The 25,281-nt window shown below is 47.5% G+C and overlaps 1 protein-coding gene across 16 annotated transcripts in view; it reads right to left on the bottom strand.

Moving 5' to 3' along the window:
- Positions 1-899: 899 nt before the first annotated feature.
- The window catches only part of RAPGEF1 (Rap guanine nucleotide exchange factor 1), a 173,134-nt gene continuing 148,752 nt past the window's right edge, over positions 900-25,281 (bottom strand). For all 16 annotated transcript variants that reach the window (XM_058302157.2, XM_058302158.2, XM_058302156.2 and 13 more), the window contains 12 exons: positions 24,474-24,585; positions 20,720-20,795; positions 15,248-15,332; positions 13,496-13,588; positions 12,216-12,401; positions 10,758-10,842; positions 10,527-10,621; positions 8,976-9,054; positions 8,780-8,881; positions 7,165-7,262; positions 5,015-5,143; positions 900-3,969 (listed from right to left, as the gene is read on the bottom strand). In XM_058302157.2, coding sequence (XP_058158140.1) covers positions 3,819-3,969; positions 5,015-5,143; positions 7,165-7,262; positions 8,780-8,881; positions 8,976-9,054; positions 10,527-10,621; positions 10,758-10,842; positions 12,216-12,401; positions 13,496-13,588; positions 15,248-15,332; positions 20,720-20,795; positions 24,474-24,585 — 1,291 coding nt within the window. In that variant the 3' untranslated portion in view covers positions 900-3,818. The remainder of the gene's footprint in view (positions 3,970-5,014; positions 5,144-7,164; positions 7,263-8,779; positions 8,882-8,975; positions 9,055-10,526; positions 10,622-10,757; positions 10,843-12,215; positions 12,402-13,495; positions 13,589-15,247; positions 15,333-20,719; positions 20,796-24,473; positions 24,586-25,281) is intronic.

The following is a 25,281-nucleotide window of genomic DNA, read 5'->3' as shown; positions in this document are numbered from 1 at the left end:
GGATATAAAGGTTATATTAGACTCATAAAACAGCTTGAAAAGTGTTTCTTGTTTTTCTGTTCTCAGCGGTAGTTTGTGTAAGATTAAAATTATCTGTATGTTCCTTGAATGTCTGGCATAAACTACCTGTCAAACCTGTCTGGACCTGGTACTTGTGGGTGGATTTCAATCAGGTTTAATTCCTCTAAAATTAAGTACCTCTTCTGGAGTACTTATCATGATTTTAATATTTCACTTGTGTGCTGTTTTGATTAAGATGACTGAAGGAGGTAAAGCAGTCTGCAGTGCTTATAAAATGAATATATACAATGAATAGTGGCGATAGCTCAACAGTCACTGTTCCAAGAATTAACTCATTTTATCTTCACAAAACCTTATGAGGTAAAAGCTATTATTCCCACTTACAGCTGGGAAAACTGAGGAGCAGAGCCTGGACCAAAGTCCTATAATTCTACTCTGAAGTCCCCTGCAAATGCAGGACTCAAAGGTCCAAGGCCCACCTCTCCTGGTTCCTAAATAAGGTACCCTAGAGTGTGGGTAAATGAATGAGCAATGGTCTGAATGAAGGCATGGAGCCTGCCTCTTATCCAGCTGGGAATACCATCACGTAGCCACTGCACCCCAGAAGCCCAGCCTTTCCAGGACTGCCGACCCTGAGATCCAAACTAGGTAGGCAGCTTGGAGTAAGTGCTTTCTCATGTGAGGGAAAGTTTCGGAACGGAGCTGATAAAACCTTTTCCTCTGCCAGAACTAACCCGACAGGGCAGGTCTGGGGACTAGGACCACTGATCTGTGGTGGAGGTGCTGGTGAGCCTGTCCTGCCGCTGCTTCCGCTCCTGGAGCCACTTCTTCTTTGGCTAGGAGCCCCGCCCACCTGAGGAGGTCATAGAAGAGAGGAGGCAGTTTGGACTGTCACTTTAATTGCACACACGTTGCATGAGGTGCAGGCACGGTCACCAAGTGGGGGGGGCTTTCATCTGTGTTTATTTTTTTCATATAAAAGTCACACATTTGAAATTGAAATGTCTGCAGGAAGATGCCACTATGGGATGGGTTAGTTGGGGGAATATATATTACAATGTAACACCAGGGAGGTTGTGGGACAGCTGGAAAGGGAGTTCGTTCCCAGAACTGGGGTACAGTTTTGACATGACATACTTCTCCCATTTTCCTGGCTTCACCCACATCTGTCAGATAAGAACTGACTTTCTAATCTTGATGGTTTCTTTCTATAAATGTTGACTCCTACAATCTCCTCATCCCAGCTTCCCAAGAAACAGGTCACAGCTGAGGCTGCAGCACTGAGCAAGAGAATTTGGCAACTCTCTTAATGAAGCACAGGGTGGGGAAGCTTGTCAGCCAATAGGTTGAACACACACTGCACCTCACCATCTTCACGTAGTGAGTCTCGGAGGAGCTGACGACCTGCCCCACCGGGTGTCTGGGCACTTGTGCTCAGACCATCACGACAAGCTCCTGGGAGCAGGTGGGCCCTGGTGGGCACTCTGCAGATAGACACATGATCTGTTCTGAATTAAGGTGTAGCGCTCCCCCCACCACTTCCCCCAGCTTATGACAGAGAACAAGGCAGCCTGGGGACATTTGCTGACTACAGACACAAATCTGCCTGCTGAACGAGTATGGCTGGGTTGTGTTTTTGAAGTTGAAACACAGCATTAGTATTTGCCGGTGCCACAGAGGGAGACTCCTAGGGGTTCTCAGAAATGTAGGAAGAAATTTAATTTGCACAACTCAAGGGCCCTGTGTGCATAGCGGCCCTTCACACACACACACGCAGGCAAATGCACACACAGCAGCATTCAACAGAGCAGGGCAAAGACGGGCAGCAAGATGAGAAGGAAGAGGGCAAGGCTGAAATGAAAGGACTTAAAAAAAAAAAAAAAAAAGGAAACAAACTAACATCCCCCTCCCCAATACTGTTAATAAACCAGCAACTCTACACACACACTCTTTAAATAATAAAGTGACATGTTCTGGCCCGCAGCTGGCAGCATTGCTGCCAGAGGGGGATTTAACTGACATTTCAGAGATTTTCTCCCCTCTATATACAGTAAAAACAAAAGAGGGAAAAAAAAAACAGCCCCAATTTTTTTCTTGATAAAAGCTGCTTGGAAATCCACAAAGGACTCAAAGTAAAAAAGTCAAAATAATCAACAGATGTTGCTTTCTGCTTTTGTTTGTTCTGTTTACACTGGGCTAAAGCACAGTTAGATCCTGGGTGGTTGCTTAACCAAGTCCCAAACCCAGGAGATGCAAACATTCCATGCAAAAAAAGGGCCTGGGGGACAGGCCGGGGAGAAACATGAGATCCAGTACACTTGGTTCTGACCAGCATGCCGGCTGGAGTGCCAGTCAGGTGCATGGAAGGCTCTAGCTGGGCATCTCTGTGCTGCTGGCCCAGGGGTCTCACCTGTGTTCTGGGATCCCACTTGTGAAACTTGTCTTAGATTGTCAATCTCAGCAGTGAGAGTGGTTTTTAACAACGAGGATGAAAAGAGCATCTGCTCTTTAAGATGTTTTTGCTAGAGGACAAAGAAACTCTGTGAAGCATGATGAGAGCCATAACCTGCCAGCCCCAGGAGGCACCTCTGCCTTTTCTGCACCCCAGGCCTCTGTTGGGGTCCCTCAGGGATGACTGTCCTGCCTGAGGGAGCTGACAGCACTGAGGAGCCAGTGGAGGAGCGATGCTGGCCTCACCAGGTGGGGGCAAAGGAGAAGGGAAGCCTCAGGACTGGGAGGGAACAGGACGGAGTTTAAGGCACACAGCAAGCAACAGAAGAGGGAGCTTCCCGACCTCTCCCCAGGACAGAATGCTCTTCCACTCTCCTCTCTGAATTAACTCACCCAAGAGTTGCTGCTCCCAGCTCAGAAAAGACTCCAGCAATAAGTGTTTCTTCCTGATGGTAAAGTCCTCTCTCACTCCAGTCTCTTCCCTTCCCAGCTCCCCCAAGTGCTTCTGCAAGTGGCTGATGGAGAATCATCAGGGGATTGAGGGGGGAGGAGAGGCCACCAGAATGGGGGTTGGGGGAGACTAAGGTGCAACGAGATGACAGACACTGCCGCCACTCACGGCCCAGTGAGGGGCGTGTGTGCAGCAGGATAGCTCTGGAAGCCAGTACCATGATGAGGAGTGCCAGCTCAGGGCTGCTGAGATGCCACCTGTCGTACCTTTCTGGGCCAAGTGAAAAGCTCACACCATCCATTTTAAAATGGACTGGAAAGTAAAAGGAGCTTCCCTTTCGATCTTCTCTGCTTTCTGCCTGCCCAACTGAATCTTCCCTCCATGCTAGTTCCTCTGGAGTGCAGCTTTCTCCAGAAGGCCCTTGAGCCTCCACTCCTTTGCCATTTCAGAAAATTCAGGGACCCTCAAGCTTAGGGATGGGGTAAGGATTTGTTCTGCAACTTGTTTTGCTGATGCTTTCTCTGCACTGCATCAGGGCTGGAGAAGAAGTTGGTGGGAGGGGAAAATAGGAAAGATATAAATGAAAGAAGGAAAAACAAATAAGAAACCACCAGTTCACAAATCAGTAATAAAACCTGCCTGCATGGGCTCCACTGGGAGCCACAGGGCTCCTGCGGGAGAAGCGAGGGCAGGGAGCTGCCGCAGGCTCCAGCTCCAGGCTCCCGCCCATCACACCAGAGGCCTGGCTGGGCCTTGTGGCTCCGAGGCCTGGACACTCGCAGCCTGCTCGGGGAGGGGGAGCTGCCGCTGTGTAACAGGTCCAAAGTCCCTTCTGGTCTCGGAGCTGCCCTGTGTGCCTCTCTTGAGTGTTCTCCTTGCTCATGGGCACCTGCTCCTAGGTTTTCTCTTCCCGGTCTGTTTTTCTCCTTGTTATATTCCTGGGTTTGATTTTCAGAGAGAGTTCCCATAGGGCCTCCTCAGCCAGGTGGTCGCTGAAGTCATTGAAGAAGTTTATGATGTCATCATTTCTCCGGATGTCATAATGCCTGGGGTGAGGGGAGGCAGTCAGTGAGAGCCCAGATGGACGAGGGGGTCAGAGACCCATGCTCCCACCCTGGCTCTGACACTTCCTGGCTGCAAGACCTCACCGTCTACTTTTAGAAAATAGGGTAACAGTTCCCACTTTGAATTTTTGCTGTGAAGATGGGGAAGAGAGCCAGAGCAGCACTTGGTGGAAGTCAGCTACCGCTGTGAATATGTCAAACTGGCTCAGGATCAAAGGGCTGTTGAGGGACTTCTGTGCTAGACATTGGCTAATCCCTGGCTTATGAGAGGCTCTCTCTGCTGTAACAAGAGTGCGTGGTGCCACTGATGAGCTGGTCTGGAACAGCCTATTTATGAAAAGTTCTTGGAGCATGGCCCCTGAGCTAGGCTGTGCTGAAAGCACTGATGTACCCTCTCAGCACACCGAATAGGCAAAGGAGGAAATCAGTACGCAGAGATGAGACCATTAGCCCACAGAGAGCAGCTGGACTCCAAAGCCAGTGCTCTCAACCGCCTGTCCACAGGCCTCCCTGTGCAGTGTCCTGCAGTGGGACTGCCTGATGGGCAAAGCTGCCTGCACAGCCAAAGTGCCTTCCACCTGTGGAAGATCGGGTCTGCAGAAGCCTGGCTCCCCTCTGCATAGGGCCACGGAGCCCACCCCTCCTCAGGTGCCAACGTCTGCCACAGCCCAACCCAAGTTGCAGATGAGAGCATGGGCCCAGGAGTCAGGGAGGTCAGGGTTTGGGAGCTGCCTCCTGACAAAGACTGGGCATCAGTTTCCTCATCTGTAAAATGGGGATGACAGAAATAGCTGCCATCATTGGACCTGGCTTTGTGCATGTTCTTGTATCATTCTGACAAACACTCCAAGGACCATGTATCATATCCCCATTTAACAGATGGAATCCCCTGGATCCTTTTTAACCTTCCATCTCTGCTCAGATGTCCCAGGAGCTGTCTCCAAGTGCACCTGAACAGAGGGTTCAGATGTAACCCCCCCCCCCCCCCCCCCGCACACTAGTCCCCTCTAAGGGCGGCAGCACTCACGCCTGCTGAAAACATCGCATGCTGTCGAGGATGTTGAACTGCTGCCACCGCTTGGAAAAATTCACTTTCCCATCAATATAGTCTGGGTTTCCAAGGTGAACAAAGGTGAGGTCCTGCAGGATCAGCCCCCTGGAGGGAGAAGAAGCCCAGTTACTGCTCTGGGGAGTGATTAGCAAGGCAGTATGTCCGCGGGTGAGCTGGCTGAGCTGCCAGTGTCTCACCTGCGACCACAGAGGCCCTTCAACGACTGTCCGAGCCTGTCAGTTCAACGTGGCTGCAGCACGAGTACCTAGTTGTGGGTTGCTAATGTAAAATCAATAAACGAACAACAACAAAAAAATAGAAAAACTCAAAAATCCTACTTTATTAGGTACAGTAACCTGCCATTTTTTAAAGAATAAAAATATTTTACTAAAATATAAGATAGAAGTTTCCAGACAAGCCGTACAAAATAGTCACAAGCTTTTTTTTGAAGGGAGGAGTCTACACTTGGCAGCAAAGTCACAATGTTATTAGTGAAGGGTGTGATGTTTTGGTTCAAACAGTCAATCTTGTCCATCTACAGTGTCTAAATAAAGTCAGACTTGGCCAGAGGGTATATTCTAAAGAGCAACTGGTTAGCTGCTTGTAACCAATGCATCTAATTAGATGACCATAAAAGAGGGGTAGGGAGGAGCTCATAAAATAAAACTACCTCCTTCCTCAAAAATAAAAATAAAATAAAAACGCCCATCCCCCTGCAGCTAACCCTGACAACTACTTTGATTCACAGTGCTTTTTTCCCCTATCTGGTTACATCATTGTCTTTTTGATGCATTGCTTCGCCACACAGGCACCACACAGGTCTGGGACACCTTTTTTCCTTTTTTTACCAAGAGGTCCCAGGGATTGAACCTGGGTCCTCCATATGGTAAACGGGAGCTCAATGGCTTGAGCCATGGCCCCTTTTCCAGTGCTTTTATCCTTACACCATGAGAGGGAAATGAATAAAAGCAGGAGAGGAGCCACTGCTTTTAAATGTTCCCAACAATCCAGACGATGCTTCTAGCTTCTGCTCATGCTTTACAACGGTGAATCAGGACAAGATGTAGATTTGCTAATGTGCATTTAATCACCAAAGGACTGAGGAAGACTGGGCTTTTATTCTGTAATATTTCTAAGACTGTGTCCATTAAATGCAAACAAAAAAGGAAAAAGTCTTGGCAGAAGAGGAGATGCACACTTGATCAGATCGACTTTAGTATTATTCATGGCATATGCTCTAGCTCTTTCTTTGGCTTGGGTCATAGAAATACAAAGGGCATGAGGTCAAATGAGTGAAAATGGGGGGAGCAGCTCACCCCAGGGAGAGCTCAGCCTGAGTTGCTTAGCTGACACATTCTCAGGACCTCAGCTATGGATCCCCTGATAGGAAAACACATTGGAGTTCTGTGAGGGCAAAAGGGCTAGGAAGCAAGGAAAGGGTCACTGGCTGCAAGAAGATCTGTGTCTCTAAGTAAGAAGGCCTCCAAGCTATCCCCAATCCATTAGTATGTTCCATCAGCCCTGAAATACTGTTGAGTCTTCTATCCCTATCTTGGCAATTCACAATCTCCCTTAGCATATTAAAAATTCTGATAAGCCCTGCAACAAAGAAACACATTTGGCTTAGATTATTCTCTTTCCTACGCTTATGTGACAATGGGATTCTTTTTCATGAAACAAAAGTATTTACTCCATTCCTTCACTAACAATTTGGGAAACATTCTCAATTTCTCTCTCAGGGGTTCTGGAAATGCTTGTGGGGTCCTCAGGTGGTTCTAATATACAGCCAAGTTTGAGAACCCTTGGAATATAGCAGCCATTTGTGGGGATAAAAAGAGAAGCTACACATCTGTACACATATATGCCTGAACATGCTTACTGGCAGATTACAGATGGAAATGGGAGGAGGATGGGGAACCGGGAAAAGATGGGGACTTTCACTTGATCCTTTCTTTTCAGTTTAAATTGTGTGGCAAGGAGAATGTTTTACTTTTAAAGAGTTAAAAATAAAATAGGTGAGAACACCTAAGGGTTTGTCTGAGGAGGCTGAATACATCTTCCTCAGAACAATAGGAAAATCCAGGTGGGGGTGAGGTGGAGTCGAGGGCAAGAAGTCTGCTACTCACAGGTAGGGGATGCATGGAGGCTCCACCTCTGAGAGGGCGGCCCGGTAGGCTCGGAAGGAGGACGAGCTGTCAATCAACGTGCAGTACTCAGCCAGGCCCTGGAGGAACAATGCTGGGTAGGACAGAACCCTGGCCCCTCCTCGCTGACCAATCATCAACCCCCTCTGCCCAGCGCTGACAGAGCCCACCTATGTGAACAAACAAGGCATCCCCTGGGTCTGCAGAAATTTGGGCTCTTTTAACTGTGTGTCAGCCAAACCTGCTGCTGCATGAAGTTCTCAGGCCCTTTTCTGGAGAAGCACTCCAAGGTACTCGTTGAGCTTGGTCAGAATTATCTTTGAGCAACAAGCACCCACTGTGTGTACAAGACACTGAAATACAGGGTTCCTCCCTGGTGAGGAAGTTACAATCCACCCTTCAAACTGTAGCCTGAGTGGGTTACCTAAAACACAAACTGAACCATGTCACCCCTGGCTCAAACCCTTTCTTTTGTTCCTCACTGCACTCAAGATAGACTCCAGACCCTTAAACTCAACCATAGACATCCATGGGTCCTGCAGCAGTGACCTCCCCCTTCAGCAGCACAGAAATGCTTCCCGCCTCCTGCATGTAGTGCAGTATTCCTTGCCAAGAGAATAAGCCAATCATGTACCCTACTGAGAACATCTCTTCACCTCCTTGACTCTCTCCCCCTGAAGTGTCAACAGCTCCAGGAAGCCTTCCCTGCTTCCTCAGGACCTCTTGTGTGTCCCTGTAGCACTAGATGTTTATTTCCCACTTTTCTGTATGGCACTATTGTATCACGGTCCTTTTATGTGTGCTCAAGGAGATGATCCCCCATTCAGCCTAGTGGACTTGGCCTCTCTTCTCAAGGAACATCTTGCCACACAAGGATAAAGGTCCAGCTTCCCCCTAGGCTCTGCAAGGCCCTCAGAGCAGGAGCTGGCCCTCCCACGGTAGTGGCACAGCCAAGCTGCCCTCCTTGCTGCATATTGAGGGTACCAAGCTCCCCTCTGGCTCTGTCCCGTGTATTCCTCTGTCCTCTTTAATGAGAATTCTCTTCCCTTCCCAGGAAACTCCTTCTCATCCTTAAGGTCTTGGTGTGAACAGCACTTCCTTGACCCCCCGGCTGGACTGCCTAGTCATATACTCTCTTAGCACTCATCCTTTTTCTTTCAGAACTTACTCCACAGAAACTTGCCCAACAGGATGTATGGCCTATTCACAGTACATCCCCAGTGCCCAACGTGGTGCCCAGCCCAAAGATGCCCCCTCAGAAGCACAGGCTGAAGGAAAGAAATGAATGAAGCTGATATCTAGGTACAGACTTGTAGCAGGAGGCACCAGGATGGCCTTGACATTAAAACTACAAAGCTGCTCAGAAACCTGATGATCAGACATGACTAGGGAGGAGGAAACTAAGAAGGAGGTAGGTAGGAAGGGGCTGTCCTAGCTACACAGCAGGCCAGTGGCAGTGCAAGGACCTTGGCCCAAATCTCTGTTCCAGTCCCAAGCACTTTCTGCCACAGCAGCCTGCCTGAGTGCCTGGCAGATCTCCCCACCTGACTGCTTCCTTCCCCACCCAGCAGATACACAGGGCCCAGCTCCAGCTCACCTCTGAGGTCTGCTTTTGCCACTCTAACCTGCGGATGGGCGCCGAGTCCAGTGCAGAGAGGATGGCCAGGTAGGAGTTGAAATTATTTAGTTTCCTTAAGTGCTGCAGAGAGAAGAGAGGCTTCTGTGAGGGGAGGTGGCAGGGACAGGCGGGGCATGAAAAGGTGGGCTCTGGGGGGAAGGCACAGCCAGGTTACCTTCATGATCTTGATGAACTTCAAAAGCAGCCGTTCCCTGTCCTGCGCCTTTTCCTGTAACATGATTATTGACCGGACCCTACATGGGCCAAGGGGGAAAAGAAGAGACAGCTAAGCTGACCAGGTCTCCCTTCAGTACCCCTGGTGGTTGCACTGGAAATGGAACCTGTGCACACTCTTGCACCAGCTGGCTCCAAGTCCATGCCTGCAACTGCCAGGGACGTGAAAGGCACCAAGAGCAGACTTAGTCCCTGTTCCTGAGGTGACTAAAGCATCCCTGAGACAGAGGCAAGACACCCTAAAGAAATTCAGTGTCTGATCCTAAACTAATGCAAACAGGGGGACTACCAATTCTGCAGACAGCAGGGAGGTGCTAGATGATCACCAACCTTTATTGACAAACTTATTCCCGAGAATCTCTGGGAAAAGGCACTTGTGTGTCCCAGGACTAGCACAGGGGAAACCAGAGGCACATGGGTTAAGAGGCCATTTTTGCAAGCCATGAGGGAGAGAATGGCTGTACTGGGGGTCTCTCAGGACAACAGTGGCAATCAGAGCAAAGAAGTTAAGTCTCTTTTGTGCGAAATGTGCAGCGAAGATTTTGTGGTGGTCCTGACTTCCTGTGGTTTCTACTAGAATCACCCAGAGGAAATGCCTCTCTACTTTGCTTCTTTGGCCCCGGAAAAGGACAGCTGGTCTGAAAGGACCAGGCCCACACCTCCTCCTAGCCAGCCCCACCCCAGCAGCATGTACCCGCTGAGCTTTCTTTACTCAACCAGGGGCCATGCGTGCAGCTTCAGTCTGCCCTAGAAACTACCACATCCTATTGAGCCAAACCCTGATCTGTATGTTGGCTTGCCTCTGCTGAGCAGATTCACGGAGGAGTGGAGTGCTTCCTATGATAGGGGGAAAAGCAAGCCAAGTGGGAGATGACTTCATTCCCTGCCCCCCAATTAACAGTACTTGGGGCATTCTAAAAATATCAGACTTTTCCCCTGGTGGCAGTGATGGGTTCTTGTGTAGGGCGGGTTGTGCTGAAGCTGCCACACCCAGACTGATCCTTTCCTTTAATACTGAGAGGCTACAGGCACTTTTGAGTCATATCTTAAAGAGCCAAGATTTCTGAGTAACAAACATACTGTTGGTCTTTAGTTCACCGTAAGAACTAATGGCTAAATAAAAGTATTCATAGAGCCCACACTTTCTGCCACCTGTTCTCTTTCAGGCAGATTCAGCCTAAAGATTAGCCGTAAGGGCTGCGGAGAGATTGGCAGTGACTAGAGTGGGATGGCTTTAGTAATGGACCAGGAACCCCTCTCTGTTGAGCCTAACTCCTCAACCAGCTCTCCAGGTGGCCACTTCCAACCCAGGGAACTAATGTGCAACACAAGCCTCATGCCTCTGTGCTCTCTGCTGCCTCTGCTCACAGTTAATACCCACAGGGCCTAGACTGGGGTTTGGAGAACAAGAAAGGCAATTCCTCCTTGCCATTCCAGCTCTCTGTGAAGGAAAACACAGAAACCCTTCCAGATGTCTGCAGCTCCTTCTTACCAGTAGGACATGTTGTTGAAGTGCTCAGTGAACTGGGTCAAATTGGGGCTCTTCTCTTCATTTTGCTCTTTTGCCCAAAGCAAAACTTCAGGAATCTGAGAAAGGAAATAGGTCAGAGAGAGTTGAAGCCCTCTGGTTTTCCTCTGACAGAGTGGTTTCTCTGCTTCAGTGACAGCCGCAGTGTCTGCACGAATGTTCTCCCAAAGCCCCCAGCCCCACTGAATGTCATACCTCTATTTTATAAAAGAGTTCAGCATCTAGCAGTGTCAGCTGCTCTGCTATTTCATGGCTATGAAAGTCATGCAAAGTCCCTGGCCTGAAAGAAAGAAGGCACAAGAGTGGTCAGGTGACAAGGGACAGCACTCATTGCAGATTTCAGACCTGAATGAGACCAGAGGGAGCAACTGTTCCCAGCCTCACTACAGAATTGGAGAGTGGGGAACTTTAAGGTTTGCTGGAGGTCATGAAGGAATTCAGTGGTGGAACAGACCAAGGTCCTTGGGTTTCCCTCCTAGCCACACATGCTTTTCCCAAGGACAATGCTGCCTGCGTTCCTGCTCCTCCCTCTGTTGTATGTGTTCTGTAGCTTCCAGAGTCAGGAATCGTCCCTTTTTTAAACACTTTTCTAAAAGATTTATTTTTCATTTCTCTCCCCTTCTCTCCCCACCCCCCACCCCCATTGTCTGCTCTCTTGTGTCCATTTGCTGTGTATTCTTCTGTGTCCATTTGCATTCTCATCAGGCGCAGGTGGCACCGGGAATCTGTCTTTCTTGTTGTGTCATTTTGCTGCGTCAGCTCTCCGTGTGTGCGGCGCCACTCCTGGGCGGGTTGTGCTTTTCTTGTGGGGTGGCTCTCCTTGCAGAGCACACTCCTTGTGTGTGGGGCACTCCTACGCGGGGGACATCCCTGCATGGCATGGCACTCCTTGCACGCATCAGTACTGTGCATGGACCAGCTCACCACATAGGTCAAGAGGCCCTGGCTTCAAACCCTGGACCTCCTATATGGTAGGCAGATGCTCTATCAGTTGAGCCACATCCGCTTCCCAGGAATTTTCCCTTTTGAGCACATGGACAGTTCGGTACTCAAGAACCCTTATAGCCGAATCCCACTCCTAGGGACCTGTGGCCATCAAGATGACCATGGGAATAGAGATGGTGCTGTAGAGATGAAGGCTAAAATAGTCAACACTAACAAGTTACTGAAAAACCAACAAACATTTACATCTATAATTAAAAGCTGCCTCTGGGGTAGGGTAGAGAGGGTGGCAGGTCTGAACCTCTCCACAGATTCTTAGAGATATACAGGATGGCACAGGGAGGCTGGGCTAGAATGAACAGTTGCCATCTTAGCGCCATGAAGATAATTAAGAGCAAACCACAGGCAGCCTGGAACTTATTAACCTGTTTCCTGTCCTACTAAACCCTACCACATGCCCTGCTACCCCATTTCCTGGTAACGAGATGACTCGTCACCCAAAGAAGCACCTCAGCCCACAGAGGAAACCCACGGGACTGCCCCTGAGGCACCTCGTCACAGGGTCTAGGGGGAACCAGGACATGAGGCCGTGGAAGGGAGATAGGGTAAAGGGAAGGAAGTAAAGTAGAAAGACGGGTACTGGGGGACAGCTCTTGCCAGAGGAGACAAGGGCCTAGGTCAGAACTCATGGATGTGCGGGTGGCTCCTCACCTGGCTGCTACTCCTCTGGCCGCCAAGGGCTGGTCAGAGTTGGCACACCTGAGCAACTTCTTCTGGTCTACCTTATCCAGGATGTTTTTCCGGAGCACGCGGGCCAGGCTGAGCTCCCCATTGCACACCAAACGGAAGACCAGTTCCATCAGCAGCTTCAAAATCTCTTCTGTCAACTCTACTAGGCTAAAGGGCCAAACGCCACAAGGTTAGGAGCAGAACACAAGACAGAGAAGAAGTATTGTTAGAATCCACCACAGGATATCAAGGGGCCACATGGCAGTAATCAGCAGAATTAGAAAAACTCACTGTGGAAAGAGAGCAAAAGAAAACAACTTGGGATGGCTGCTTGAATCCTCGGAAGTATGGGAGTGGTCTAACTTGTAATAGATAACCACCATACACTAAACAAATGTTTGCTGGCGCTGACACAAGTGGTACCAGGGATGCCAGGGACTGGGCTATACGGCTAAATTTCACAAAAATGTGGCCCCAAAGGAGCTCCTAGACTCACCAGGGCAATGAATGAAACACCATGAAGGCTTTCCAGCCCCGCAGACTAGACACCCTGAGCTGCTTCTACATAGCACTTACCACTCATAGCCCTGCTGTATAATCACTGCCTAAGGCCATCTCTTCTGCTAGAAGGTAAATACATGGAGGGCAGGGAACCAGTCTGGTGTGTCCACATTGACCCTCCAGACCTAGGAAAGGACTGGCTCCAGATACATTTGTTAAATGTTTGTTTGCACCACTGCAGACGTGCAAATAGACCACCAGCTCAAGAGGGAGACCAGGCTGCTTCCTCCACTCCAGCCTACACACCACTTAGCCTCTGACACTGCTGCTGGGTAATGGCACAGCCCACAGTGGACTAAATCCTAGTTACATGCAGGAGGGATGGCCCCAGTGCAAGTTTTATCCTAAGAACCCAGGATGCACCCCACAAGAAAATCCAGGGCCCAGCTGGGGTGGTAAAATTCCTCACCCTGCTCTAAAAGGGATGGTTTAGTCTCTCAAAGGGCAAAGAAGGGGTTTGAGTTAGTGTTAAACTAGGCAAGAGCCTGTCAGAGCCAGGCGGTGGGCAGTGAACTGTACTCTGCTGGCAGGTACCCCAGGGGAGGGGGCGGGACAGGGATGGGCTGTCCCATTCTCAGCAGGGAAGCCAGCCATCCCTCCAGGGAACTGGCTTGAGATGCCAAAGGCTTAAACAGCTCCTCTGGGCTTGAGCCTCCCCCACCTGGTTCCTCCACAGGATCCCTGCGGTTGAAAATACTAACCAGAGCTCATCCACCACTCGCACCAGCACAAAGAACGTGTTCTTGCTGACCCGCTTCTTGAATGTGTCAGCAAAGGGAGAGAACTTCTCATATGTGGAACATGAGTTAAAGAAACCGGCAGCTCTCACATGGGGGTGGGATGTGTGGGGGATTAACTTCCAGCCACTGAGGCCTCTGTGAGAACCTCCCTGGACTACGTAGCCTGCTTCTGCAGAGAAATTCTCCTAGGGAGTGCAAACCTCCTTAACGCTGGGACAGCTCTCGCTCCTCAGAGACAGTCAGAGTAGGTCAGCTCCACCCTTCCCTATAGATCTTTCAAACACCTGAAGAGCTCAGGTTCCTTCCTTGAGGGTGTGGTCTCTGGGCCCCCTCTTCTCTGCCTCCCTCCTGCCTGACGTTCCATGCTGTGGAGCTTGGGGGGGGGGGGGGGGGGCGGAGTGCAACGCACTGGGATGATGTAACTTGCCATGGCACAGAGGGCTTACTAGTTACTTGTGCCCAGGATCCAGATGGCACATTTCCACTAACCTGGTAAAGTGGAAGTCCAGGCAGAGGCTAAGAACTGGCACAGGGGGTCAGAGGGGTATGTGTCTGGCTTCTTTCTCACCAAGCAGCAGATAAGCTCTCTGAATCTCAGTTTCCTCAATTACATAATAGGAAATGATATGATGATACCAACATCATGTTGTTATGGCTGAGTCAGATTATGTGTACAAATGCTTGCCATCATGCCTGACAATAGTAAATCTCAATTAAGTGTGGGTTATTATTATTTGATGAGCCAGGCCTGTGAGCAACAGAACTTGCTGGGGAGAACTTGGGACTTCCTGCTCTAAAGTGACAGCAGTTGTCCAGCAGATGGCAGTGGTGAGGTATAATGCTGGGAGGCAGCCAAGCAGCAGAAGACCCAGGACATCAGCTCTCTGGAGAGGTAGCTCTTCTACTGCTGGGATTTTCATTTGCCTCTTGATTCCCTCAAGCCTCACACATTGGGGATGCAGCTCTGAGAAGCGTATCTACCTACTGGGGTAGGCATACACTGAACAAAGGTCTCTGTCTCTGGTTCATCTCTGCAGAGGCCTGCACACTCACTCTCTCTCCAGGATGTATTAATTCTTTTTCAGAATGATCACTGCCAGCAGGCAGCATATCCTATGTTCCAGGCACTTTATATAATTCAACATTTTTACAAGATGAGGACAGTGAGGTTCAGAGACGAAGCCCTTGCCCAAAGTGCCAAAGCTAGGACATGGCAAAGAAGGAATGCAAACCTTAGTCTGCTGGACTCCAGAGTCCCTACATCACACTGCTGTCCCACATTACCACTAGGCTCCCTTGCATGAGGCTGAGTGTGGTGGGGACGGGTAGGCAAGGTGGCCACCTCTGGCCCCTGGCTCCAGAAGGCTGTGTGTCATGAAAGGCTGAGGAGCCAGGGTTGGTGGTGGATGGGAAATGACGGCAATGAAAGCAAAGTCTACCTTGCCAGGCACATGCACCCCTTCCCAAAAGATGGCATTTATATCTTGCCAGTGTCCTCTGAGATAGGCTCACAAAAACCTTGCCCCAGATACAACCTGTCTGCTCCCTTCCATGGGTGGGCCAAAGCTCCTTGGCAAACTACCTGGCCCCACAAAACCATGTCTGCCAACCTGTGAAATAAAAATGTGAGTCCCAGGAGGCCCATTTTGGCAGTGCTGGGCTGGTCCTGGGGCAGAGGGCTGGGGCGCCAAGGGAGGGTGCCAGAAAGGATATCTGTACTGCAGCTTTTTGATGAGCTCCTCAGGGGTGATGAAAGTCCTGTAAGTCGTCAAGAAGGCTTCACAGTACAAAACCAAATCTACAGAGGAAGAACAAAAGGCATGATTAGTCAAGGTGCAAAGGGTGGGGGAGTAAGGGGGATTCGGGGACTGAAAAGCGCTAGGAAATACAAGAGGAAAAGTCCTTGATCTGAGAAAGGTAGGTGAGGCAGTGTGGGGGAGCGGAAAGAACAATGGACTGGAAGTTAGAAGCCAAGAGTTAGAGAATTCTGGTGCCCTCTGCCTGTGTGTCCCAGGGAAACCACCTGTCCTTTCTGGACCCAACTTCACATCTCTTAAATGAGAGTATATTTTGGAGTGAGGGAAAGCAAACAGATTTTGTCTTACAAGTACATTTTATTTGATCAATAGCAGCTGCCTTGGAAACAATGCTGCACTGGATTCTGAGGCCACGTCTGGTCCTAGTGGGAAAGAGAACTGCAATTGATTAGTGATGTCTGCCACTGGCAAGGGATAAAGACTGGCAGCATGTCTACTCCCAGTGTTTGCTATCCTGGATCAAATGGTTCTTGTCTGTTTTAAAAGTTGATAATTCAAAGGGTCTTAATCATCATAGATATAAAGAAAACAGTTCAAAATAGTTCAGTAGGATTTTGAAGCTAAACCATTGATAATACTTTAAGGCGATAGGGTCCAGAAATTAAAATTTTGGGGAAATTCTACTTATTACAAATTCTAAGAAAAGGTTTAAGAGTCATAGCTTCACATGCTGTTGGAAAGCACCAGTAGACACATCAGGTTCCATGCAGGTGCAAGGTCAATTGCTAGGAGCATGGTTCCAGAGTTTGAAGGATGGGAAAGAATGAGATAGCAAGCCACTGCATGGACTTGGGATGGCAGCTCCCATCTACCACTTTACTTTCTCTTTGGACAGGGCAGATTGAAGCCAGGAATTCCTGGCCTTTCTGCAATCATGACACGTCCTTGTTTATTTGCTGTTGTGACTCACCCTCCTAAACATGCTGTTTCTGACATTAAGAAATAAGTAATTCAGGGAAGTGGAGTTGGCCCAGTGGTTAGGGCATCCATCTACCACATGGGAGGTCTGCAGTTCAAACCCCAGGCCTCCTTGACCCGTGTGGAGCTGGTCCATGCGCAGTGCTGATGCGCGCAAGGAGTGCCGTGCCGTGCAGGGGTGTCCCCGTGTAGGGGAGCCCCATGTGCAAGAAGTGCGCCTCATAAGGAGAGCTGCCCAGCGCAAAAGAAAGTGCAGCTTGCCCAAGAATGGTGCTGCCTACACGGAGAGCTGACACAACAAGATGATGCAACAAAAAGAAACACAGATTCCCTGTGCTGCTGACAACAGAAGTGGACAAAGAAGAACATGCAGCAAATAGACCCAGAGAACAGACAACCGGGGTGGGGGGTGGGAAGGGGAGAGAAATAAATAAATAAATAAATCTTAAAAAAAAAAAAGTAATTCAGTAAACTATAGTCTATGTATGCTGTGTAGCAGTGCTCCAAATATATTCATTGAATGTAATGAATGTGCCACACTGATGAAAGAATTTGGTGATGTGGGAGGAGTGGGAGGAGTGTGGGGAGGTGGGAAGTAGGGTATATGGGATCCTCTTATTTTTTTAATGTAACATTTTGCATGATCTATGTATCTTAAAAAATTTTTACATTAAAAAAAAAAAAAAGAAAGAAGTAATAAAGTTATAAAATGGAAGGATACTCCCCGAGTCAAACAACCTGGCTAGCCGTGCTAATTTCACATGTGGTAGAGCTGCAATTCAAATCCAGATTTGACTCCAAAGTCTGTCTGTGCTCTTAATCATGAGGCTGGGCCCACAAATACTAAACTTTTTTGGGGGGGGGCAGGGGTGGGGTGTTACAGACCACCTTCTCCTATCTTCTCTCATTCATCTCTCAATTTTCTAGGTGTCTACTCCCTGCCAGACAGTGACAGGAATCTTGAGGAACCCTACTTTTCCAGCTAACCAGCACTGGTAAGGCATGCTTGCTCCCACTCCCAGATGGCTTCCTCACCCAGACAAAAGAGGAAAACCAACATCTGCTTTTGCATCTGAGAAGTCTGTGTGGTGCTGAGTGAAAGCAAATGGCTCTTAGTTTACAGGTTGGAATCACAGCAGGGTCCAATAGCATTGTGCTCTGGTTCATTCCTGGACTCCCAAATCTCACCTAGTTCTCAGTCGAATTTGTACTTTGTTGAAAGTGGGGCTGAGCACGGAAGCAGAGATGGAACCAGCACAAAAAAATATCTGCTTCTGGAAGAACAAATCTAAGTCTACAAGTCTTTCTGTTGTCATCATTGCCAGCTGCCATGGTGACCACTCACAGGATATGTCCCAAATTTGCAGGAAGCACTGGGCCACACTCTGTACATATACACACTCTGACTGCTCAGAGCAATCCCGTAAAGAGCAGGGATTATCGTTACCCCCACTGTAGAGAAGAACCTCAAGCACAGAGAAAGGGAGTAATTTGCCTGAGGCCACAAAAGTTGTAAGCAGTGGTATTAGGGTTCATGCCCAGGTCAGTCTGACTCCAAAGATTTGAATCATCTACTGTACCCTGGTTATAGCAAACAGGTTTCTGGTATGAACAGTGATGTGCCACTTCCTAATGTTTACACAGCTTTTCCAGAGCAATTACTTGGCTCACCTGATCTCTTTTTTTTTTTTTTTTCCTATCTGGTTGCATCATCTTTTTGGTGTATCAGTTTGCTGCGCAGGGGCCTGTGCCTTCTCCGTGCTGGTCTGGGATGGCTTTTTTTGTTTTTTTTTTTTAACCAGGAGGTCCCAGGGATCAAACCTGGGTCCTCCATATGGTAAACTGAAACTCAACTGCTTGAGCTACAGCTGCTTCCCTTACCTGATCTTGATGACAACTCTGGAAGGTAAGGTCTTATCATCCCCAGTAATCCTACTGAGGAAACAGAAGTTCAGGAGCATTGTATTATGCTTTGGCATACACAAGTTCAGGAGCATTGTGTTATGCTTTGGCATACACAGTTCACAAGGAATGGCGCTAGATCTGAAATGAGGTCTGATAAGGCTAAAACTAGTTTTACCCTCTACCATGCTGCTTCGCTGCCCAAGAGCAGAACTTTCCAGATGACAAAGCACCTCCCACCAACCATTTCTTGTCCAGGCTGAGCACTGCTCTGCCTTGTTTAGGTCCCTGGTGACTCTGAGTCATGGGGCCTCTCAGTAGTGAGTGTCACTGGTGTGGTCTCTGGTCAGCAGGAAGCACCTGCTGCAGGGTGCATCTACCCTTCCCGTCTAGCCCAGAGCATCTTGTCTCAAGGACAAGTACAAAAAACTTTGCTTCAGTGGAGCCTCCTCTCAGCTAGTAGGCCCTAGCACAAACTGAAAGGCTCTCAGGGCTGCTCTGCCCTTGGGGGCTCGACCACAGCTGGCTTCTTTTGGCAGGATGGCAGAGTTCATCCCTCAGAGCTGAGGTCTGGAGCCAGTTCCCATTTCAGCCCTTTACCTTTTGGACAAAAAAAAATAAAAAATAAAATAAAATAAAATAAAATAAAATAAAATAAAATAAAATAAAATAAAATAAAATAAATTTCTTAAGCCTGGCTGAGGACTGAGCTCTGATTTAGCAGACATGAGGTCGTCTTCACTGGAGAAAACTGGAGGAAGGAGTTGTTCTTAAAAGTGATAACATGTACATCCTGAGCACTTTCTATGGCCCAGTCACATTTCATGTTATCTCACCGACGCTTCACATCAGTTGTGAGATGGGTGTTATAAACCCCTTCAAAAAAGCTGTCTTCTGAGGGTGAGAAGGGAGAAGTGATTTGGCTGGTGGCCGCCTAAACCTATAAATGGCACAGCTGGATATGAATTAAAAAACTCTAGGACTGTGCTCTTCCCCAGAACCCATCCAGTGAAGAAACACTGGATGGCAAACTAGTGGGATGGTGAGTTTGTGAGAATCATTTCTTTTCTCTATTTTTGAAATTTTCTTCAATGTAAACATTTTTTTCATACTACTTTTATACTTCAAAAATCCCCAGAATCATTGGTACACTTACGGAAATATGCTATTAAAACATATGGTTAAGGGAAGTGGATGTGACTCAAGCAATTGGGTTCCTGTCTAACATATGGGAGGTCCAGGGCCCTATATGGTATCCAGGGTCTCCTGGTGAAGGCAAGCTGGTCCATGTGGTGAGCCAGCCCACATGGAGTGCTACCCAGCACAGGAATGCTGCCCCACCCAGGAGTGCTGGCCCACGTGCAGAGCTGATGCAACAAGATGATGCAACAAAAAGAGACAGGAGAGAAAATAAGAGATGCAACAGACCAGGAAGCTGAGATTGTGCAAGAGAACGATTGCCTCTCTCCCACTCCGGAAGGCCCCAGGATTGGTTCCCGGAGCTGCCTAATGAGAATACAAACAGAGAAAAACACACAGCAAATGGACACAGCAGACAATGGAGGGAGCGGGGAGAAATAAATAAATAAATCTTTAAACAAAAAAAAAAAGTATGGTTAAGGTGGTTTATAAAAATGAAATTAGTTGGGTTAGGGCTTCAAGATAAGGGTGTTTTTATTCCCTCCAAAATTTACTTTGTCTTTTAATCATTTTTAAAATGTAAAAAGAAAATGAGTCTGGGGAGTGGCTCAACCTAGTTGGAGAAAAGTCCGTGCCCTGTAGCCCCTGAGAACACACTGGCATTTCCTTCCCACCTGTTCTGCTCAGAGCCTCCTCTTCTGTCTCTCCCTTCCAGAGTAGGACTTGGAATGGAAGCTATTTTGCCAGCAGAGTCTATCCAACAGGGCCTAAGGGACATCCCCCTGCTTTTCCAAACTATTTTTCAACTATTAGGATCTAAGTGGAACAGTAGGCAGGGGACAATTCTATGTCAGGAATCTTTTCCTGTGAAAAGGAATGCCATTGCTATCAAATCAAAGGTTCCTGGAAAGAACAAACTTTCTTCCAGGAACTTCCTAATGGTATATGCAAATTAAATCCAATCTAGTAGGTGTGGAATAATATAAAGGATCAAAAATTAGGAAAAATAGTCACCTACTCGTTATTCTAGTTTCATTATTATTATTCACTATGCTGCCATTCAAGCATCCATTTATTGAACACTTACTATGTGCCGAGTTCTGTAGCTGACACGCACCCTCCTGACAATCCTGTGGGGTATGTACCCTAGTACCAGGGGGATCATCACTACCCTTCACTAATAGAAAGCCAGCTGGTATGCTTTGAGCACAGGTCAGCCTGTTGCTTACAGTGGGCTCTCCCCACTCTGCCAGAGCAGGAACAGGATTGCATTCAGAACCATCAGGGGTTGGCTGCTGGGAGAGAAGAGGAGGCCACAGTGGGGCTGGGCAATGTCTTGACTTCAGCAGTGTCCAGCACCGACCCAGCAAGTGCTCTTGACCACAGACAACGTTGTGAGTCGCCATACCTTTCCTGTCTGTCTCAGTAGCATGGACCAGTAAGATATCTCCAGATCCTCCTCGGACATCTGGCCCATCATCACCCTGCAATGAAAGCAGAAAAAGAGGGCATGAGGCAGAACATCACCTGAAAGCCAGTTTTGGAAGAACAAGCATGGATGAAAGAATAAAGACACTGCTTTGCAGAGGCTACGAATCCCCTTTCCCTCTGGCTCCCCCTCAACTCAGGAGCACAGTGATTGTGCTACAGATGTGAGGAATGCCTTTGTAGCCCATCTCCTGCTCTGTGGTCAGCAGATAGGAACAAATTAGAACCTAATCTGGTGAAGTGGATGACTCTGAGATCTGCCCAGACAATAGGGGCACTGGGCACAAATCATGCTTTTGAGGACACAATTGGGTCAGGCATAAATGGTACCAGTCAACCGTCCCCTGCTCATTAACACATGGGAAGAGAGGCGAGATGGGAAGTTCTCAGAAAGTGGGAATGGTGAAATCCCACAAGGCAGGTAGGACCATCACCAGCCTCTCCCAGAAGGACAGTGGAGTAGCACTGTCTCTTTCCATGAATACTCATGCTCCTAAAACTGCAGCAAGCTGCCCTATATCTTTTTTTTTGCCCCCTCCCCCCCCCGCCCCCCACCAAGTTGTCTGTTCTCTGTATCCATTTGCTGTGTGTTCTTGTTTTTGTCTGCTTCTGTTGTTGTCAGCGGCATGGGAATCTGTGTTTCTTTTTGTTGCGTCATCTTGTGTCATTCCTGCAGGCTGCACTTTCTTTCGCGCTGGGCGGCTCTCCTTACAGGGTGCACTCCTTGTGCGTGGGGCTCCCCTACGCGGGGCACACCCCTGCGTGGCAGGGCACTCCTTGCATGTATCAGCACTGTGCATGGGCCAGCTCCACATGGGTCAAGGAGGCCCAGGGTTTGAACTGCGGACCTCCCATGTGGTAGATGGACACTTCTAACCACTGGGCCAAGTCAGCTTCCCTACCCCTATATCTAAATCCTTGTTTTCCTAGGTGGAAGGAGAAGTCAGGTTCTTCCAGGGATCCCTTTATTGCAAGGGTATAAAATGTTACAGAGATGTTCAATTATACCTGACATTCTTTAGTGACCACTAACAACCCCCTGCCTATCAAGTAAGGAGCAATTATTATTTTCAATGTGGGAAAACAAAGGAATTAACCCATAAACTGGGCCTGGAGCCAAAAAGATTTGCCATCAGGGTTAGAAATGATATCCTAGGCCTCACACTACCAGGCCTGGTTCCTGGGTCCCAACATCCACTTGCTATGCAATTTTGAGGCAAATGTAATCAAATACCCTGCTTTTCTCCTTGTGCTTGCAATATATACACTCAGAGTTGTGTGTGCCTCTTTAGACTTTTTCCCCCTGAATCCAGAGTCCTCAAAGCGTCTGGGATCCTTTCAGAGGGTAAGAATGGTTATGCCCATGACCTGATTTTTTAGAAGAAATTTTTAGCAAGACTTATAAAAGCTCATTTTTCTCTGTAGAGAAGTCTAGCACCCCCGTCAAGGCTAGCTAGTAACAGTTAGCCCTTCCTGACAGGCTCCTCCAATACCTTCCGTGTGTGACAGTCTGCCACAGCCATGGGTAGTTCAGTCTGGCCCAGCAATGTGCAAATGGGGCACTATCTACCTATCTGTCCATGTTCTATATGTACGACTGCCATCAAATTGGAGCCAGAAACACAATCACTGCCTCAGGGCTGCATTAAGGCTATTTTATGAAACTATTCCTTTGTGTTTCTAGAATCACATGGCAAAGGGAGACCAAAATAAACTCTCTTTCAGGATAGTCTCATTTTTTATTGTGACAGGTTCGGGGATTGTTTTTACCAACAAGGCTTTCTTGAGAAGGCACAGGATGGACAAGTTGTAGTGTACAGGCCTGAACTTTCTTAATCAGCTTTGTGTCTCCTAGGCAGAAATACAGTGGGGTTATTTTATTTAAAACAACACAAAGATGTCTTACATTTAATAAGGGCTTACCATGTATAAGCTCAGAGCGGACTACTTTACATGGATTTCATCCTCACAACAACCTCAAGAGTTTGCAGCTTAGAGACGCTAAGTTAACTTATCATTTGCTAGAAGTGCCAAGAGAAGGGGACAGGATAGTTTCTTCCAGAATTCATCCATTTTCACAATATCTTTTAGTACCTACAATGTCCCAGAATTGGGCCAGGATAAACAAGATGCACAGAATCCCACTTCCAGGAGCACAAAGCCTGGGAGTGCCTCCTGGGAGCACTAAGAGACTCCAGCCATTAATACTTAGCTTGGGTCTTTTCTATTTGAGACACCTCAAGGTTACAATCTCCTCAAAGCTCCCTCACTCTCTTTATGGGGCCAGATTCTGTAAAATTAAAGTCTGTGAAGAAGAACTGAGAGCAGTGACATGAACAGACATCTGCACACTCATGTTCATAGTGGTGTCATTCACAATTGCCAAAAGATAGAAACCACCCAGGTGTTCGTCAACCAATGAATGGATAAGCAAACTGAGGTGTGTATACCCGATGGGGTATTATGCAGCTGTAAGAAAAAAGGAAATCATGAAGTACATGACAACAGGGATGAACCTAGAAGACATTATGTTGAGTGAAGCAAGCCAGATGCAAAAGGAAAAATATGAATGATGGCACTATTACATAAATAAATATATTATGTAAACTCATGGAGTTAATAATTGAACATGGGTCATCAGAAAATAGAATGAGGGTAGAAATGGAAAGCTGAGGGTTATTCTGTGCAAAACTGGCAAAAAGGCTTGTAAATCCTTGGAAATGAATAGAAACAGTGAAAGCAAATTGTAATGTTTTTAACTAGTAGCGCTATTCTATGGTATGACAGTGGTTGAAAGGGAAAGTCAGGAAGTGGATGTGACTCAAGTGATAGAGCTTCCTTCTACGATATGGGAGGACCTGGGATCGATCCCTGGGGTCTCCTGGTGAAAAAGAAGAAGAGAAAGTGTGCCCGTGCAGCAAGCCAGTGCCCACGTGAGTGCTTACATGGTGAGCCAGTGCCTGTGTGAGTGCCTGCATGAGTGCCCATGTGGTGAGCCAGTGCCCTGCAAGTGAGTCACACAACAAGATGATGATGCAACAAAAGAGAGACAAGGGGAGAGTCAAGGTGAAGTGCAGCAGAGACCAGGAACTGAGAGGGCGCAATTGACAAGGAACCTCTCTCCCCATCAGAGGTCTCCAGGATTGAATCCCGGTGAATCCTAGGAGAGAAATGAGAAGAGAAGACAACACAGACAGTAAAAACAGCAGGATGGGAGGAGGGCAAGGGGGGGAAATAAATAAATAAATAAATAAATCTTAAAAAAAAAAAAAAAAAAAAAGGGAAAGTCTAAGGACATGTATATTACTGAAGGAAAGCTAAAAAATGTAACATGGGACTATATAACATGGTGAAGTGTCATATGAAATATGAATATGGGTAATACTGCATATATGACTGTTTTTACAAAATATAAATACAAATAAACTAGAGAGATGTAAATAGAAGAGCATTATGTATGGCAGAGGAAGCACAGAGAGATTGAGAGGTGATAAGTTTATTTTAATTATTATTGGAATAGTGAAAATGCTCTAATAATGATTGAAGTGATGAATTCACAATTATGTGATTATACTAAGTACCACTCATTGTACACTTTTAGATGGAGTTATCTTTTATTAATATGTATCAATAAAATTTACTCGTTTAAAACAAAAACTCTGTTAAGTACTTACCTCTTGCTTAAGTGTTAATCTGGCCATAATTTCACTATGGTCGATCAAGGACAGCTCGTCTACTTCTTCGTCTGACTGAGCTGACTCCAGAGTATCTGGTGACTTTGGTGTCCTAGAAGGAGAAGTGGTTTGTGTTGCAAGTGCCAAACAGGGCCCCTGGACTCCACAAATTTCTGAAAGCAGAGGCAGTGCTGACCCTATACAGGGGAATGTGTCAAGAACTATGGAGAGTTCTGGTTCCCCTGACAAGTCTGCTTGGAAATGCAACCAAAATGTGAAGCCTAGACGTGCTTCTTACTCTTAGAACAGGAGCACTGAGCAATGGATGAGAGCCAGGGCTTGGAATGGATTTCCACGTGTGATGCTGGGATATTTCCTACTCTTGTCTGGATGCCCCATCTGTACCCAAAAGGGATTAAACTATGAGATTAAGAAGTTGCCACTGAGCTATTTTAAAAAGTTATGGTTTCTTTGTGAAGGTCTGGTATATATATAATAAGCATTTAAGGAAAGGAATAGCAAATAGGCAACTGGGATGGGGGGAAAGTGGGAGCTAAACTACCACCATTTTCTTTTAGGAGGTACTAGGGATTGAATCCAGGACCTTGTATATGGGAAGCAGGCGCTCAACCACTGAGCTACATCTGCTCCCCAGCACCAATCTTAATGTGATTTCATAAGTCTCTTCCAAGTGCCTATGCTCATTAGACCTTTTGTACTGAGAAGCAGCACTGGATAAAGCAGATATGGCCCCTTGTTCTTAGGGCACTCAGTTTAGCAGAAGAGATAGACATCAATCAAGTAGTTA

This window comes from Dasypus novemcinctus, chromosome 8, assembly GCF_030445035.2.
Source record: "Dasypus novemcinctus isolate mDasNov1 chromosome 8, mDasNov1.1.hap2, whole genome shotgun sequence".
Classification (NCBI taxonomy): domain Eukaryota; kingdom Metazoa; phylum Chordata; class Mammalia; order Cingulata; family Dasypodidae; genus Dasypus; species Dasypus novemcinctus.
Note: the sequence above shows the minus strand (reverse complement) of the source record. Positions and strands in the feature narration are given on the sequence as shown.